This window comes from Oryctolagus cuniculus, chromosome 3, assembly GCF_964237555.1.
Source record: "Oryctolagus cuniculus chromosome 3, mOryCun1.1, whole genome shotgun sequence".
NCBI classification, from domain to species: Eukaryota; Metazoa; Chordata; class Mammalia; order Lagomorpha; family Leporidae; genus Oryctolagus; species Oryctolagus cuniculus.
In genome coordinates this window covers 143,574,107-143,591,439 of record NC_091434.1, presented here as the reverse complement: position 1 = coordinate 143,591,439, position 17,333 = coordinate 143,574,107, and the positions used below count along the sequence as shown (strand labels likewise).

Sequence of the window (17,333 nt, the reverse complement as noted above, 5' to 3'; positions counted from 1 at the left end):
GTTTCCTAAAGAGTTAAACTCAGCACTTTCCTGGAGCACTAGGTTAGAGTTTGCACTTGAAGCACAGCCTCAAGGGATTAGGGCTCTGGAGGGTGTGCTACACTCCTCTCAGCAGAGAGGTTCATTCCCAGATGAGCTCGAGGAACCTGTGTACCATGTGCAAAATAATCAGAGAATTCCGTCACACTTGCTTTGGGGACATGCCCTCTGCTAGTGCACCCTTTTTGCCAGTGTAGTTGAGAATCCCTGGCATCATGAAGAAATTGCTTGACACAGAATCAAGAGGCTCAAGTAAACATGACTTCTTTCTTGTGAATTTAGAAAAATCAATTTGTAAATTAAAATACTGTTCCATTTACTATTATAGTTTCAATGCCTGACAAATGCAATAATAATGTTAAAAAATACTTTAAATAGAAGCCAAATTGTGGCACAATGGGTTAAGCCACTGCCTGCCAAGGCACCATCAGATATCAGAATGCCCATTCAAGTCCCAGCTTCTTAGCTTCCAATCCAGCTTCCTAGGAAGGTACATGGGAAGACAACAGAAGATATCCCAAGTACTTGGGTCCCTGTTACCCATGTGAAAGACCAAGATGGGGTTCCTGGCTCCTGCCTTCAGCCTGGCCCAGCTCTGAGTCAGTCAGTTTCCGTCTCTCCACCTTTCTCTCTCTCTCTCTTTCTCTCTCACCACCCCTCCACCCTGCCTTTGTTAAACATTCTACTTTATTTCTATGAGATTGGGTCTTTCATTTTCTGCATAAGAATGAGATCATGTAGTATTTGTCTTTCTGCATCTGGCTTATTTTACTTTACCTGATATCCTCTGGATTAATCTATATTGTCATAAGTGACAGGATTGTTCCTTTATGGCTGAATAGTATTCCACTGTATATTTACCACATTTTATTTAGCCATTCATTTGCTGATGGACACTTAAGTGATTCTTTCTGTATCTTGGCTATAGTGAATAGTGCTGCTAAAAATATGGGATTTTACATAAGTCTTAAAAAACAAGTGGAATAGCTGGATCATCTGAAAGTTCTAGTTTTAGTTTTTTGAGAAACCTCCATACTGTTTTCCACAATGGATATACTAATTCTCACCAACAATGTGCAAAGTTTCAGGTTTTCACATTCTCAACCATACTTGTTATCTTCTGCCTTTTCAATAATAGCAATTCTAATTGGAATGAGGCAGTATCTCATTAGGTTTGATTCACATTTTTTTGAGTGATATTGAGCATTTTTCAGTACCTGTTGGCTATAGCCATATCTTTTGTTAAGAAATGTGTATTCAGATACTTTGCTCGGTTTTAATTAGTTTATATGTTTTCTTGCTATTCAGTTGTTTGAGTTCTTTACAAATTTTGGGTATCAACCCCTTACTAAATATACTGCAGGTTTTTTTCCCAATACATAAACTGTCTCTTCACATTGTTAATTACATATAATATTTTAATAACAATTGTTGGTCTTAAAACATATAGTTCACTAATAATGAAAGTATATTTGACTTCAAAGACATATTTTCTATAGGCTTTTTTTGCAAGTAGTTGAAGGAATGAGCCAGGGTGGTTTAAGATGGCTGACTTCAAGGGGTGGTATTGTGATACAGAGGGTAGGCTGCCACTTGAGACACCACATGCTGGTTTGAGTCTCAGTACCTCCACTTGCAGTAGAATCTAGTGCATTCTAGGCAGCAGAAGATGGCTCAAGTACTTGGCTCCTTGCACTCACCTGGGAGATCAGGATGGACTCCCTGGCTCCTAAATTGGGCCTGGCCCAGCCCTGATTATTGTGGCCATTTTAGGGAGTGAACCAGTTGATAAAAGATCTGTCTCTCTCTCTGTCACTCCTTCTCTCTCTGTTCATCTGCTTTTTGAGTAAGTATTTTTAAAAAAATGATGGATGACTCCAAATACTGTTAGCATTCCAAAATCATGTATATGTTGTAACCAGGGAACAAAAGACAATTGAAAATATCCTGGATTAATTTATTTTTTCCCTCTCCTGACTCAGTCTTCCCTGTATTTCTAGAGGCAATATGTCCCCAGGTGTCTACTAGTGAATTTTTAGGAAATGTTAATTGACAGCTTTCAGGCATGGGTAATTGAATGTGTTAATCTATAACTGTGCCAGGCAAGTAGATAGATAGCCCCTAAAACACTAGTGGAAGAAAGTAATTTTATATTTCAGTGCAATCTATTATAATACCACTCACTTTCACAGTCCTGGACTACATCCTGTTTGGCTCACGTATTTCCCTTACAGGCACATGGGATTATACACACTCAGCCCTGTGGCAGCAGGCAGAGCTTCCTTCTCTAGGTTCCAATGTTATGAGGGTTCCTTCCCTCTTCTCCTTCAACTGCAGTCTCCGACATGATACGGATTTCATCTCTCAAACCCTGTTTCTGCTTCCATTTCTCCCCTGTGTTGTCTTCCAGTGGTGAGAGTGGTAATGACCTAGAAAAACAAGAATATTGAGGAAATCTTCTTGTGTCCTTTCTTCGGGACTGTTGTGATTCTTTCTATAGGCAGCGCTCCCAAGGTACTTTCTTTTCTCATTTCTCATTGCCACCTGCATTTGATCCACACATACACACACAGATTTGTGCACATGAGTGCAGATCCTTTTCCTTAATTGACATGTCCAACTGACTTATTTCAGAAAAGTAGTTTCTTCTAAAATATGAAGGTAACTCTAACTTCTGAACTTTGTAAGCCCTATATTTCCACTACCATCTGTTGATCACTCCTGCTCTTGTCTTTCCTACCAGATCCATATGTACTTACATATAGGCTGTTGAGGGCATGTAAGATAAAAAAGCTGAGTACTGGGGCAAATATTTTGTATAACAGTTAAGTTGCCATTTAAGATGTGCACATCTCATATGGAAGTGACTGGGCTTGAGTGCTGGCTCCATTCTCCGTTCCAACATCCTGCTGATGTGCACTCCAGAAGGCAGCAGGCGATTGCCCAAGTATTTGTGTTTTTGTCACTCACGTGGAAAGCTTGGATTGAATTCCTGGTTCTTAGCCCTGCTGTTGTAGATATCTGGGGAGTGAGCTAGTTGGTGAGCGAGCTCTTTTTCTAACAAAATAAGTATTTTTTTAAAAAAAATAAAAACAAGGGCTTACAAATTTTGTAGATACAGGTATTTCAGATTTTTTGGTAATTTTATGCATACAGGAATAATTTTAAGAATGCCAAGAAAATCTTTAAATGACTGTCTTGGCTTCTAAGATAGAAAGTGGGAACACAGATTGTAGCCCATTTTACATTGAAAGGAAATACATGATGGCAATATGAAATGAGGCAGGAGGACCTCAGAATAAACCGAAGGATGAATACATGGAAAGAAAGCAGAGTGTGGGCTGAGTGGGGCTGTGAGGAGGTCATTAGCAGCATGTTCATTGTCCTAAAACCTCTCCTTCATGGGTGTATATGATCTCTCCTTCCAATATGCCGCCTGCCCTTTCTCTCCCTACTCCTGACTCCTGACTCCATCCTCATCCTGAGGGCTGTTTGGCCACACCAGCCAGTATTTCCACCAGAGATTTGGAGATGGGGTGTTCCATACTACCATGGAAGCAGGATTTTGAGTTCTTAGCACTGGTCAACTTATCTTGGAACTGTAACTATCATCTCCCTCTTCTCCCTTTACCTCTCAGGAGCATTTTTATGCACAGCAATGTCTAACAATGTGTTTCCAACTTACCACGAATAATGTACTTTAGGTACCTAATTTATTAAAAGACTTAGATTTTGGCCAAGGATATAATTATAATATATGGCCTTTTTATTCCTGTGGGAGAAAAACATTCTGCATTCCAAAATAAACCTTGGGAACACCTTCCTCATTACTTGAAGTCAGCTTTGCAACAGTTCCAATCATATGGGTGGAATTGTTGCAACTTCATTAGTCCTGACCCTTCACAACACAGCCTACAGAGGAAGTGTCAGTTTGTTCTTTGGAAGAGATTATTTTTAAAGATTTATTTATTTATTTGAAAGTAAGAGTTACACAGAGAGAGAAGGAGAAGCAGAGGGGGGGGGGGTCTTCCATCCACTGGTTCACTCCCCAGTTGGCCTCAACAGCTGGAACTAAGCCAATCCAAAGCCAGGAGCCAGGAGCTTCTTCCACATCTTCCACATGAGTGCAGGGGTCCAAGGTCTTGGGCCGTCTTCTGCTGCTTTCCCAGGCCCTAGCAGAGAGCTGAATTGGAAGTGGAGCAGCCAGAACTCGAACCAGTGCCCATATGGAATGCCAGCACTGGAGGCGGCGGCTTTACCCATTATGCCACAGCGCCGGCCCCTGAAACATTTTGAGAGGAAATTTCCAAGTATCATCACTGCAAAATAAGTTTACAAATAAAACTTGGTTTCTTTTCAGTTGATTTGGGCACAATAGTCAATATCGTGATAGTTTTCAGCATAAAGCTATTTGGTGTGGCTTATAGAGTATACCAGGTTATCAGCTGGTTTCTAAGCTTCTAAGTTGCAGCATATTAGCAAGAACAAAGAATAAAAATGTAAAACAATGGGAGGACTGACCTTGCTTTATAGTTCCCAAAACAACAGATAACATCAAATGTTTCCAAATCTAATGCTACAAATCTCAATCAGTTTTACTCCTGAAAATCACCTATTTAAAAACAATTTTTTGTAGACTTGGGGATAGCACTTTGCTAACATAAAATGAAAGAAGCTTAAATATTTATTATCCAAATGCCATTCACATGTCCCTTTTTTGTTTTTATGAATGATGGTGTTTCCGATATACTAAAGTACCAGCAGCTTATTGTAGGTATTTTTATTCATAAAGATAAATTCTTAAGTTGGATTTTCCAAGAGCAAAATTGTGGTATTTTTGTCACTACATTTTAAAAATTTTACACTTAAATGGAAGTTAAAAAACAGTAAGCCAAGATTCTAAGGAAAAACCATCTTTACTACTGAATTATGCAGATATTTTTCTTAAAAATAGTGTTTTTACTTCAGTAATCTTGATAAATATTTGATCTAGATCTCTTAGAACTTTGAGGTTCATTATCCTTCAAGGATTTCAAATCCATTCATAACTGTCTTAAACTTAAAATGGGGCATCTTTACTGAAATAAATGGGTTGAGTTGTGCTTGGGTTATTATGTGCCTTTATGCCTCTGTATCTTTTGTGTTCTTTATGCTGAATTTATTGTGATATAATTTTTAAGAGTTAGCTTAGTCAAATAAATTCATTGGAAATACTCTATTCTTAGATTGAATTAGCCATCTTAGGGCATTATTAAAAATTTAGATATACTTTAGCTTGGTTCCCACTATGTGCCCATCCTTTGAATTTCCTGATGGTAAAATTTTAGGTAAAGCATGTACCACCTAACACAATGTCTGCCACAAAATGAGAACTCATTTTCTATTCTCTACGGGAGCCTATAATCATAACTATAGGAACAACTCTGACATTTACTTTGAAACCAAGACTAACAATGCAAAATGAAACTCAATAATAATATTCCATCTGTGCAATAGTGGGGGAAAGGAAATGATAAAAAGCCATTATCAATAGAGCTGTAGAACATTATAAACCACTTAAATTTATCTCTGTCATTTCCTCCCAAATAGCAATTATTTTCTCTAGTTTTGAAACTCCTAATGATATGCAACTGTTTAATATATCTTCTTGTCTTTCAGATTATTGTGTTTCTTAGACAAAATGTGCAATACTAATAAATTTTGGAGAAAAAAGCAACACATACAGATATTCAAGTGTGATTTAAAAAATTGTACTCTCTAATATTATGAGTAAAACATTGAAGGGATACAAATTGTCATATAACTAAATGTTCCGGCTATGAAAAAATAATTGACCATGGCATCTTCATTTGAGTTTTAGGAACTTTGCATATGTGCTCCTACTTAAAGTAGGCAAAGAGGAATTATTGCGAAAAGAGTGATTTTTCTGGCTTGTAATTTATAGGATGACTAGAATAGAGCAAATGAGTCCAGTGATTTGGTGTAGTACTGCAGCCACCTGAAAATGAAATGGGCCTCTAGATCATCAGAAAAAAAGATACAATTTTCCACCTAAAAAGGGGCTACAGCCTGCTCCAGCAGACTAGATTAGATGTGTCTGTCACCTATTTTGTAGCTGTAGATCTTAACAGAATCAATCAACTTTCCTGTGATTTATTTCTCCATTTTTGAGCTAAGCCAAGCAGAAACTATTTTTGGAGAAGGGACTTAGCCACACAGTCCCAGAATGCTTTTCTATGATCTATCCCTCTTTACTTCCCCTCCATTCAAATAATTTAACATAAGATACATTTGCAATTACTCATGGGAGTATCTAAGACATTTGGATAGATTTTTCCTTCTCTTCTAATTCCTTGCAGACTGTTTGACTTAGCTATTTTACTACTTAGTTGGCAACAACAATATGTGGAATACCCTTACTATTGATGATCTCAACTTCCCGGACAGTTCAGATAATAGGAAACTGTATCAAGGAGACATTTTCCATGGTTTTATTTCCAATGGACTATAAATAACATTTTACAACTAACAAAATAATTTAGTTTTCATATTACAAAAAAGCACAAAATACAAATTTGCTTAATACATATTTTATTTAGTTGCATAGAATTTATATTTAGGGAAGACCTATTTGGTTCACACTCCCAGTTGCTCACTATTTGTGTTACCCAACAATTTATATGCTGAAATCTTGATCATCCACACAATGTGATTATATTAGGAGGTAAGGGCTCTGGGAGATGATTAAATTATGAACATGAAGCTCTCATGAATAGGACAAGTATCCTTATAATAAGAAACATGTGATTTCTCTCTTGGCTGTGTGAGAATATAATGAAAAGAAGGCCATCCACCTGCAAACCAAGAAGAATAACCCTCACAGGAAATCAGATCTGCTAGAGTCTTTATCTTGGACACCCAGTCTTCAAAATATAAGAAATAAATGTTTGTTTGTTCTTTTTGCCACCCAGTCTATGGCTACTAAGTCTTTTCTTAGCAGCCCAAATTGATGGAGACAACTACCATTTTTTTAGATGAGAAAAATGAGACCCAGAAATAATTTGTGCAAGATCACTTAATGAATAAGTGCTGGAGGGAGGAACTGACACTCAATTCCTGATTCTAAATCTAGCATTCTTCTCATTACAGTATTACTGTTTTATTATTACAGTTTTATTTATTCAGCAAATATTTCATGACCTTTATTGTTCAAAGGAACTGCTTTAGAGATTGGAATGGGAAGAGGGGAGAAGATATAAAATTAACAGGAAATGCTACATCCTTAGGAGCTTGCAGTTTCATGGAAAACATAATGCAGTTTCATGAATTGCTCTATTGCCTGTTAAAATGTGCAGCCTGAATGCCTCTTCAAAGATGAGTGACCAGGATATGAAAGCTCAGAACAAGGGGAAGACTTAGGCCCAGAGATTACAACGAAGGCCAAGTGGAGAATAATTTTTTAATTTATTTTTTAAAAGATTTATTTATTATTTGATAGGCAGAGTTACAGAGAGGCAGATGCAGGGAGAGAGAGAGAGAGAGAGAGAGAGAGAGAGAGAGGTCTTCCATCCACTGGTCCACTCCTCAGGTGGCTGCAATTGCTGGAGCTATGCCCATTCGAAGTCAGGAGCCAGGAGCCTCTTCCTGGTCTCCCAAGTGGGTGCAGGGGCCCAAGGACTTGGGCTATCTTCTACTGCTTTCCCGGGCCATAGCAGAGAGCTGGACCGGAAGAGGAGCAGCTGGGTCTTGAATTGGCGCCCACATGGGATGCTGGCACTTCAGGCTAGGGCGTTAACCCACTGCGCCACAGCGCCGGCCCGGGAGAATAATTTTAAGCTGAAGGATGGATAGAAATTATGTGGATAGAATCAAAAGGAAATAATTCTTATCCATGAAATTTCTCTAGTTACAAACCAACAAATGGGAGTTTGGTGATGCTGGCCAGAACAATACAGAAACAGGGCAATTCTGTATGTTCAAGAAGCAGATATGATAGGTCATCTCTTCAAGGTGCTGCTTCCGAGATGAGTGCACTTCCATATACATCCTTTCATCAATGCACTCATAAAACCAGCTTCTGGGTGAGAAATTTTGATTGGCTGAGTGACAGCAGCACAGTTTGGCTCAAAGTCTTGCCATAGCTACGTAGAATGAGACATAGACACCCTCAAGAAAAGGAAGTCACAGTGATATACCAAAAGAAGTAGTGTACGATGAAGCACAAAGATGGATGTAAAGCACACACACAAATAGTCAAATGCCCACATCAATATCTTACAGAGTGTGAATGAAAAAATAAATAACTAAAAACTGAAGTGAAGAAATGGAAAGGTGAATAAGGTAGTTATAGTAATAGGGCAGCTTAGTTTGGCTGAAACCTGGGATTAGATGACATCAGAATGGGTCATACTTTCTGGTTTACTGATCGCCCCCATCTTTCCTTAACTGCACACCACCACCGTTCCTAATCTCACATTGCAGTACAAAGTTTATTAGCTTCATTCCAGAAGTAGCTGAGTAGATTAGAGGGAATGTGTGAGGCTACCATCATGAAAAATGCATCTACTCTGCCAGCTACTATTGACCGGACCCTTGGTGTTTCTCCCACCAATTTAGGAAGAGTATCTGGCTTTAGCTACAAAACTCAGACCAACAAGTGTCCTTAAGGAAAATGCCAGGGAGATTCTGTCCATCTAAACCAAGCAGTGTCTTCTTTTGCTTCTTCAATTTTACACTCAAATAGCAGAAAAGAGAAAGCAGTCAAGTTATACTATAGATATTCTTGAATATTATGGAAACATTAGATTCTCACCAGTTTCATATGCTAATATTTAGAGGTTTTCCCCCAAATATTCATAGTCCGTGAGTGTTTTTTCCTGATGCTTCCTTCAATCCTGACCCCATCTTTTCTCAAAACTCGGTGCAGGATTATTTGTATGAGCTTCTCTTTATTCACTGGTAATAGGAAGAGTTTGAACAAAGTGCTTTTCTAGTGGTTCCTCTTCAATTCTACTCAGATGTCAGAGTCAAGAGCTTGATTAGAATCAGCTGAGAAAAGGCTCGACTACTTTGCTGGGATGGGCATGTGTCACAGTGGTTAAATCACTACTGTGGATACCCACATCCCATCTCAGAGTGCTTGGTTCAAGTCCTGGTGACTCCCTCCAACCCAGCTCCCTGTTAATGCACAGCCTGGAAAGCAATGTGACGGTTGATGTGTTTATATCTCTGTCACTCCTGTTAAGGAGACCTGGATGGAATTCTGGGTGAACCAGCAAATGTAGGCTGTTCGTCTATCTCTTTGCCTTGAAAGTAAAATGAAAATAAATAAATAGACCATAAAGTATGAAAGTTGGATACCTGGTCATTGGCAGCAAGAATTGTAGCCTTCAAATCCTTCCTCAGCTCTCACATTTACTAAAAGCATTATTTTAATCTAGTCTTATTTTTTAAACAGTTTTATCACAGTTAAATAATTCAATAGTTATTAAAGTTAAGAATTCAATAATACTAAAAAAAACCACAGTGATTTGTGTGTGTGTGGGTGAAAACGAATGGAGTTCAAAGAGCTAAAGCATGCAATGGGATAGTGAACCTGATAGTGCTTCTGCTTGGCACATGATTGAAATATGCATCCCTTAATCCAAACTCTACAGACATTAACAATAAAACTGAAAATTGTACCTGTGACAAATAAGATAGTAGACTGAGCAATGTATAAGTTTATTGAACATAAGTAGAATTCTGTATTTTTTAGTTTGCTTTAAAATATTAACTTACGAATTTGAAATGAGATCATGTTGAGACCCAGGCTCTATTTTTCATCTCAACCATTGCCTGGTACCTGTTGCTTAATTCCTGTCAATTGAAATCTCTAAGTACAAATATGCTTTATATGTGTCTCTGTTATATGTGCATATATATGTGCTCAACATTTAAGCATATCCATTTGCATCTGTACGTTGATTAGGATCATTTGCAGTTGTTCAGCCATATGGGTTTTAAAGGCATGCTCAACCATGACAGGTTTTAAAAATGAGTATTTTCTATTTTTTATATAATAAGGAATATTAAGCTGTGTGCTTGCTAATACTGTTTTTAGCTGCTTAGTAAAGCCATCAGAGACGTGGGCTGTCTTCTTCTCCTTCTCCTTCTCCTTCTCCTTCTCCTTCTCCTTCTCCTTCTCCTTCTCCTTCTCCTTCTCCTTCTCCTTCTCCTTCTCCTTCTCCTTCTCCTTCTCCTTCTCCTTCTCCTTCTCCTTCTCCTCCTCCTCCTCCTCCTCCTCCTCCTCCTCCTCCTCCTCCTCCTCCTCCTCCTCCCCCTCCCCCTCCCCCTCCCCCTCCCCCTCCCCCTCCCCCTCCCCTCCCCCTCCCCCTCCCCCTCCTCCTCCTCCTCCTCCTCCTCCTTCTCCTTCTCCTTCTCCTTCTCCTTCTTCTTCTTCATTTATTGGGGCCAGCTTGTGATACAGCAGGCTAAGCCACTGTCTGCAGCCCCAGTATCCCATTTGGGCACTGGTTCGGGTACCAGATGCTCCACTTCTGATCCAGCTCCCTGCTAATTTGCCTAGGAAAGCAGCAGAAGATGGCCCAAGTGTTTGGGCCCGTGCACCAATGTGAGAGACTCTGAAGAAACTCCTGACTCCTGGTTTGGCCTGGCACAGCCTAGCTGTTGAGTCCTTTTGGGGAGTGAGCCAGCAAAGGAGAGATCGACCTCTCTCTTCCTCTCTCTCTCTTCTCTCTGTCATTCTGACTTATAAATCTTCTTTTAAAAAATTGATTTATTTATTTGAAAGGCAGAGTGACAGAAAGAGTGGGAGAGAAAGAGAGAGATCTTCATCCACTGATTCACTCCCACGTGGTCATAACAGCCAAGGCTGGGCCAGGCTGAGGTCAGGACCCAGGAATTCCATCCTAATCTGTCATGTGGGTAACAGGGACCTAACTACTTGGACCATTTGCTGCTGCCTTCCCAGATGCATTAGCAGAATGTTGAATTGGAAGAAAGCAGCTGGATCTTGAACGGAGACTCCAATACGAGATGCCTGTGTTGAAATCAGCAGCTTAACCTGCTGTGCCACAACACTGTCTCCCTAGGCTGTTTCCAACTCTTACTATAGTATCTTTTTTCTCCTTGTTCTATGGCTTCATGGTCAGAATACAGTGGCTGCATCTCAGGTATCACATCCAGTTCAAAGCATGAAGACATCTCTCCTTCTATGTTAGGTCTCAATGGCCAGAGCTTAGCTGCTAGAAGCTGCAAAGACAGCTAGGAAAGTGAAGAACTGGACTGAATAACTAGGATCACTGGAATACATGAATACATGTCCTAGAGCTAAGCATGTGTGGACCAGAAAATAAATCAAAAATTTGTAATAGAAAATAAAATAGAGGAAAGAATATTGGATAGAGACATCTAGCAGTTTGCTATAATAACGATTCTAGGTTAAAAAAAAAAAAGTTCCTTACTTGAAAAATGTTATGATGAATTGTGAGAAAATATGAGGCAAAAAATCTCCCCCTAAAATAGATCATTTCCAGAATTTGACTATCATTGTGACAATTTACATTACTTAGTGAATAAGTTTTTTTTTTTAAAAAAAAAGACTAATTTCTGTATTTGAAAAAGAGAGTGGTAGGGGGAGAGAGAGAGATGTTCCATCTACATGTTCACTCCCCAAATGGTCACAACTTCCATAGCTGGTCCAAGCTGAAGCCAAGAGCCTGTAACTCCATTCAGGTTTCCCATGTGGGTGGCAAGAACCCAAGTACTTGGATCACCTGCTGCTGCCTTAGCAGGCACATTAGCAGGGAGATGGTTCTGAAGCAGAGTAGCTGGGACGCAGGCGATCCCACATGGGATGCTGGCATTAGAGGCAGCAGGATAACTCACTGCACCACAACACTGGTCCCAGGAATTTTTTTATAAGTTGTTAGTAACTTCAGCAAATCCCTCTATGGAAGAAAAGTTATAGCCAGTCACTGAAATAGACAGATTCTTTTAGATAGATAAACTTTCAAGGGGCCTAATGGAGTATATTTCTAGTAAAAGAAATGATTTAAACTGATAGTATGTCTGCTGGGACAAGAATCGTCTTGGATACAAAATAGAAACTTATCCATGTTGCATTAGGTGAGTGATTCTAGCTTACATTACTGGACAGACTACATCTGTTGTTCTATAGCTGGCATTTTCTTGGACTGCCAAAAAGTATCTCATCACTTGGCATGTCCTACATATTAGATCAAAAAAAGAGAGAGAGAGAGAGAGCGAGAGAGAGAGACAAGGAAGAGGGTTTGCAGTCTCCGAAGGACTTGGGGACTTAGAACCTGGGAGAAAGAACAGCCAAGAGCAATCTCAGGTACGTCACTGTGATGAATTAGCAAGGGTTAGCATGTTCTGCTGACCCAAAGGAAACAAGGGGGAAGGGAGGGATTCAGGATTTCTAAATTATTAACTATTTCAGCATGGTGCCAGGAAGTCCCAGTCACAGGGACAAATGGGGCATTCGGAGTTGTAAATAACAGATCATTGTGTGTGTGTGAGGAGCTTCAAATGACATTTATTTCTAACTGCTCTGCTTCTCCGGTTGAGGGACTGGTTCTGAATTTGGAAAATTACGTGTGTGAGCATTCTGGATGTAATATTATGTACAGCCAGCCCACAGTAGTCTTTGTTTTGAGATCACTTGTTTTCCAGTAACATATTGAGCAGAAAAAATAAAAAGAGACTCATCGCTCAAATTCATTAGAAATATTGTTTGGAGAGTTAAGAATTGTGATATTCTCTTCAGTTAAAACACTGTTTCTTATGATCTCTTATTGTGACCACACCTGCAGCTTAGGAGGCAACTGAAATAGTAGATTTTGAAAACTTCAAAAGCGTTGAAATATATAACTCCCAAAGTATACACACTCAGATAATGCTATTTAATGAGATCATGGAGATACAAATTGATTTATTAATTCTAATTCTGAGATTCAAAAGGATTGAAGAGAATATGATTTTTATAGCTAATTACTGATTTTCTGTTTCCTCTAACTTTAAGTCTTTGTTTTAGCTCAATTCTCTTAATGCATTTGATTGAAAAGATTAGACTTGCAGAAATTATTATAAATATTTGGATTTATAGTTCATTCTTTCCAGTATAAAAAAAAAGAAGAGTTTTAGGGTAAATATTCATCATTTACCATAGCTGTCTTTAAGTACAACCCTTTAATAGATCTACATGATTTACTTTCTTACCCCCAAGCCAGTTTATTTTTCACTTTGTTATAAAGGCAGATGGACTCAAAGTTATTTCTGTTGATAAAAGCAAAAGAAACATAAATTACTTCAAACCCTTTTCTAGTTAAAAATATCTACATATACATTACAGGACAGAGAAATTACTTTGATTTATTGTTTAAAGGGAGTAAAATCATTAATATGTGTGCTGTTTTTTCTTTTGATTTTTATATCACCTACTTGTGAAATCCATAGTAACTTAAAATAAATGGTTTTCATTATGCTAGTGAAAAGAGCTCATCAGAAATGGGCAAGTATAATAGAATTCTGCTTTCGTGTACTGCCTAGAGTAGTCAAATTAGTTGAGACAGAAAATGGAATGGTGTTTGTCAGGTGTTGTTGGAGGGAAATGGGAATAAATAAATAAATAAATAAAAACATTCTAGTCGTGCAGTGAGATATTTCATTATTAGTTCAGAAGTCACATACGTCTTTTTTGCCATATTATGTCTTTCATTCTAACTGAAGACTGAATTAAGCACTGAACATATCCCTGGCAGGCAATTGTTCTCTCATTAAATGGTGTCTTTGTTTTGGCAGGAAATGGTTCCAAAAAATCAAGAGTGATTTGAAATAAATCCTCTTTATATAGGTTCATGAGTTTATTTATATCAAATTACCTACTCAGCGTATTTCCTGAGACCCATTACTAAGAAACTTTATTGTTACAGGAGGAATTGTGGATAAGGATCTCCGTCACTACCTCAACTTACGATTTCAGAAGGGTTCTGTGGATCACGAGCTTCAGCAAATCATCCGTGACAACCTCTACCTCCGCACGGTACCATGTGAGTACAGCGGATGCTGTTCTTTTCTGTGTATCAAATGAATGTTTGGCTGTATATCCATTGCTTTTTAAAAAAAGTTAAATCGCATTGGGTTTTGATGGTAGCCTTTTGGAACAGAAAACTGATTTAAGATCTGGAAGTTTTAAAGGCAAATGTTTTTCACTGCAGTTGTGTGGTTTATGATGAAGTCGTAGTCACAAGAGAATTGTGACTTTCAGACTGTAAAACCTAACTTACACATCTCAAGTTAGTACTGAGAAGTACTGATTTTCAGCAAGACTTCTTTGGTGTTTGAGAATGAATCATGAGTAGGATAGCACATCCTCACCAAGAGACAGGAGAATGCAAACTCAGTAGTTGAAACAGCTATTTTGTAAACAGCATCTACACTATACTGCTCAACTTCAACTCCGGTTTGCAGTGGGAGAGTCTCACACGTGGAAGGAAATGTATATGTTGAAAGGGAATCTCCACAGCTCATAGAGAGTGATGTTGCTGAGTGTTGGAGCAAATGTCATAATGTTCAACATATAGAAATCTGCAAACAATATTTTTGATTAATCTTCCAAAGAGAGGAATTGGTAAAATGATAAAATTCACAGAAATATTTCCATGCCTGTTTTAGTTCATTTGACAGTTCTCTATTAACTTCAAGACAACTCAAGTCCTAGACCCCAGAAGGCTATGAAAATCCATTTTCTTCAAGGTAGATTCCATGACTTCCAGAGACTTTCTACTCTTTACAAAAATTCTGGTCTGTGGATATTGGGTGTGTTACTGATGTTTTAGCTCTGCTCAAAACTGTTGAGTCTGGAGGCTTAAAATTAAAGAAAACTTGACTAGGATAAATGACACAAATAAACAAAACAAATTCTTTTTGGAAATCTGAGGTTGAGCCATCAGAACCATGTAAAAGCTGTAAATCATGGATCATTATGATAATTATGAGTATGAAATATTAAAAACACACAGAGAAGTGAAGAGCCACAAGTAACCACTCAGCCTTTTGAACATGCACACTTTATGAGAGATGAACTCTTGTCATTGTTAGTGCTAGAAGTTCATCAAAATAAAACACCAGGACATCATTAATAAATATTCCTAAATGAGATGCTTGCTGATTGATGCCTTGTCAATCAAAATGATACTTCTGTCAATGTGTGTTAGTTAAAAGAATAGACTTTTGGATTCTGGCTTTAGAACTAGAAGTGGAGAAAAGTGCGTTCTTAAACTTGTTTGATGTTAGAGTGATGGGCAGAGGAAGATGGATTAAAGTAAGTGACTGAACTATTTATAAGGTAATGGGTGGACGTATTTTCAAAGTTGTGATGTTGTCAGTGCAGACATGTGAATTTATCTTTTGTGACATAAAAGAAAGGAGATCTGAAATACTAAATAAAGGATCCAGGCACTTTATTATGTTTAAAAGCTGAAGGAAATAGATAACAGGCTGACATTCAGGAATACGTGTAGTCCTTGCTAAGGCGATGACATAAATAAGAACGTCTTAATTAAATATGAAGATAATAGGAGTAAATTTTGTATTAGTTAATTAACTTGATAAATAAAGCATCACTCTTTAGAGTCCAAAGAAAGACTATGAAGGGAGATTAAATATAAGGGTAATATAACTAGATTTATAGGAATAAACATAGAGTTTCAAGATGTGATTTTGGTACAAGGTTATAAATTCAATTAGAAATCTTTGAATAGCTCCATAAAGGAGATAATTAGAAGTGCAATGAATCTGAATACTAGGATGAAACAATTATTCTTTGATTTTTTTCAGCTACCATTCTTAATGGCCAATTCCAATAACACCATTCTCTGACAGTGCTCTTAAGTTAGCATAAAAGTGAAAAAAAATCTGAGAGAGATGATTGATTTATGTTATTAAAAATCCCTTTTATACTGATGAATTGGACCTGAGCAGTCCACCATATTCTCTCACTATATGTTTTAATGAAGTGTTCATTTTCAGAATGTGTGTGATAAATGTGTATCAGGAGTGTGAAAAATGTTACCATTGCTCACTTACATGTTCATCCAGTATATCTTCTGGCATGGACTATACATGTTCTCTTGGGTCAAAAAGTTCTGTTTGGTTTTTATGAACTTGGAACCATAAGAGGAAAACATTTTACTGAGGAACATATTGCTGTTATATATGCATGAGCGAATATGTGTATCTCATCTCTTGTTTAATCTAGCACTGGCAGTAGGAATAGGTCCTTTAAAACTCCACTGACACAGAATTATAGTTAGCTTAACTGTATGAGACTAGGTTAGTTTTCTTTCACAAGACAAGATCTAACTGAGTAATTTGCTTACTACCATGACAATACCCTACCAACAACAAATACAAAAAGGAGCCAAATCTTAGAGCTGGACGTACTTAGCACCTAATGAATTCTGGAGCTAGGGTTCCAGAGACCCACTCTCGCCCTCATGCACGTTTATATACTTAGTCAAACCCAGGTGTCAACAACTTGTGTCCTGTACCCACCTCCAAAAGAAGCTGTGTCTGGGTGCTGGTGATTTCTGAGCTAAGGTGAGTAGTCTAGTTTTCCACTGGGCTTTAACTATGGGTAATATGAAACCCCATCAATGTTTCCTGTCCCATTAATCAGGATTGACTGTATTTAGCCTTTTCATTTTGTTTCCCTAGAACTTTGTCTCAAAAGTCAATTCTTCAAAACAATTTTGTTTTAAAAAAGTTGTATCTCTAGGCATGAGCGGAGTACTCAGTCATTGAGACAGGATGGATATGCATAGAGTGAGCCTGAGTGGGCTCTGATGAGATCAATTCATCATTCTTTGAAATTGAATCACAAAGAAAAGATCCTTAGGAAGTGACTCTTGATATTTTCTGTAGAGACAGTCACTTGCTTCATATCCATTGAAGACTTACATTTGCACCTCAATATATGACTTTCAGTTGCTAATTATAAAACGAATAGGGGGAACATAAATATCTCTAGAGGAACCTGGTGTCCTAAAGGGTAAGTTAATTGTTTTTAAATGGGGACTATGAACAAGTCTTTCTACTCTTAGATTTCAGGCTCTATAGGATTCAATGTAATTGAACTTCAGGAGAAATGAGTAAATAAATGACAATGACACAAAACTATTGTAGTCTAGAATGTGATAAAGACTAACCCGGAAAAATGTGTACAGATAAAGGACTTGAAAGAGCTTAGAACATCCATCATATGGGATTTC

The 17,333-nt window shown here is 38.0% G+C and overlaps 1 protein-coding gene across 14 annotated transcripts in view; it reads left to right on the top strand.

Annotated features, from left to right (window-relative positions):
* The window catches only part of MAGI2 (membrane associated guanylate kinase, WW and PDZ domain containing 2), a 1,584,028-nt gene that overhangs the window by 462,997 nt on the left and 1,103,698 nt on the right, over positions 1-17,333 (top strand). For 13 of the 14 annotated variants that reach the window (XM_070071222.1, XM_070071223.1, XM_070071215.1 and 10 more), the window contains exon 2: positions 13,995-14,111. In XM_070071222.1, the coding sequence (XP_069927323.1) occupies positions 13,995-14,111 (117 nt within the window). Of the gene's footprint in view, positions 1-12,255; positions 12,398-13,994; positions 14,112-17,333 lie in introns of those variants that run through there. The other variant, XM_051849732.2, reaches the window with a different exon arrangement.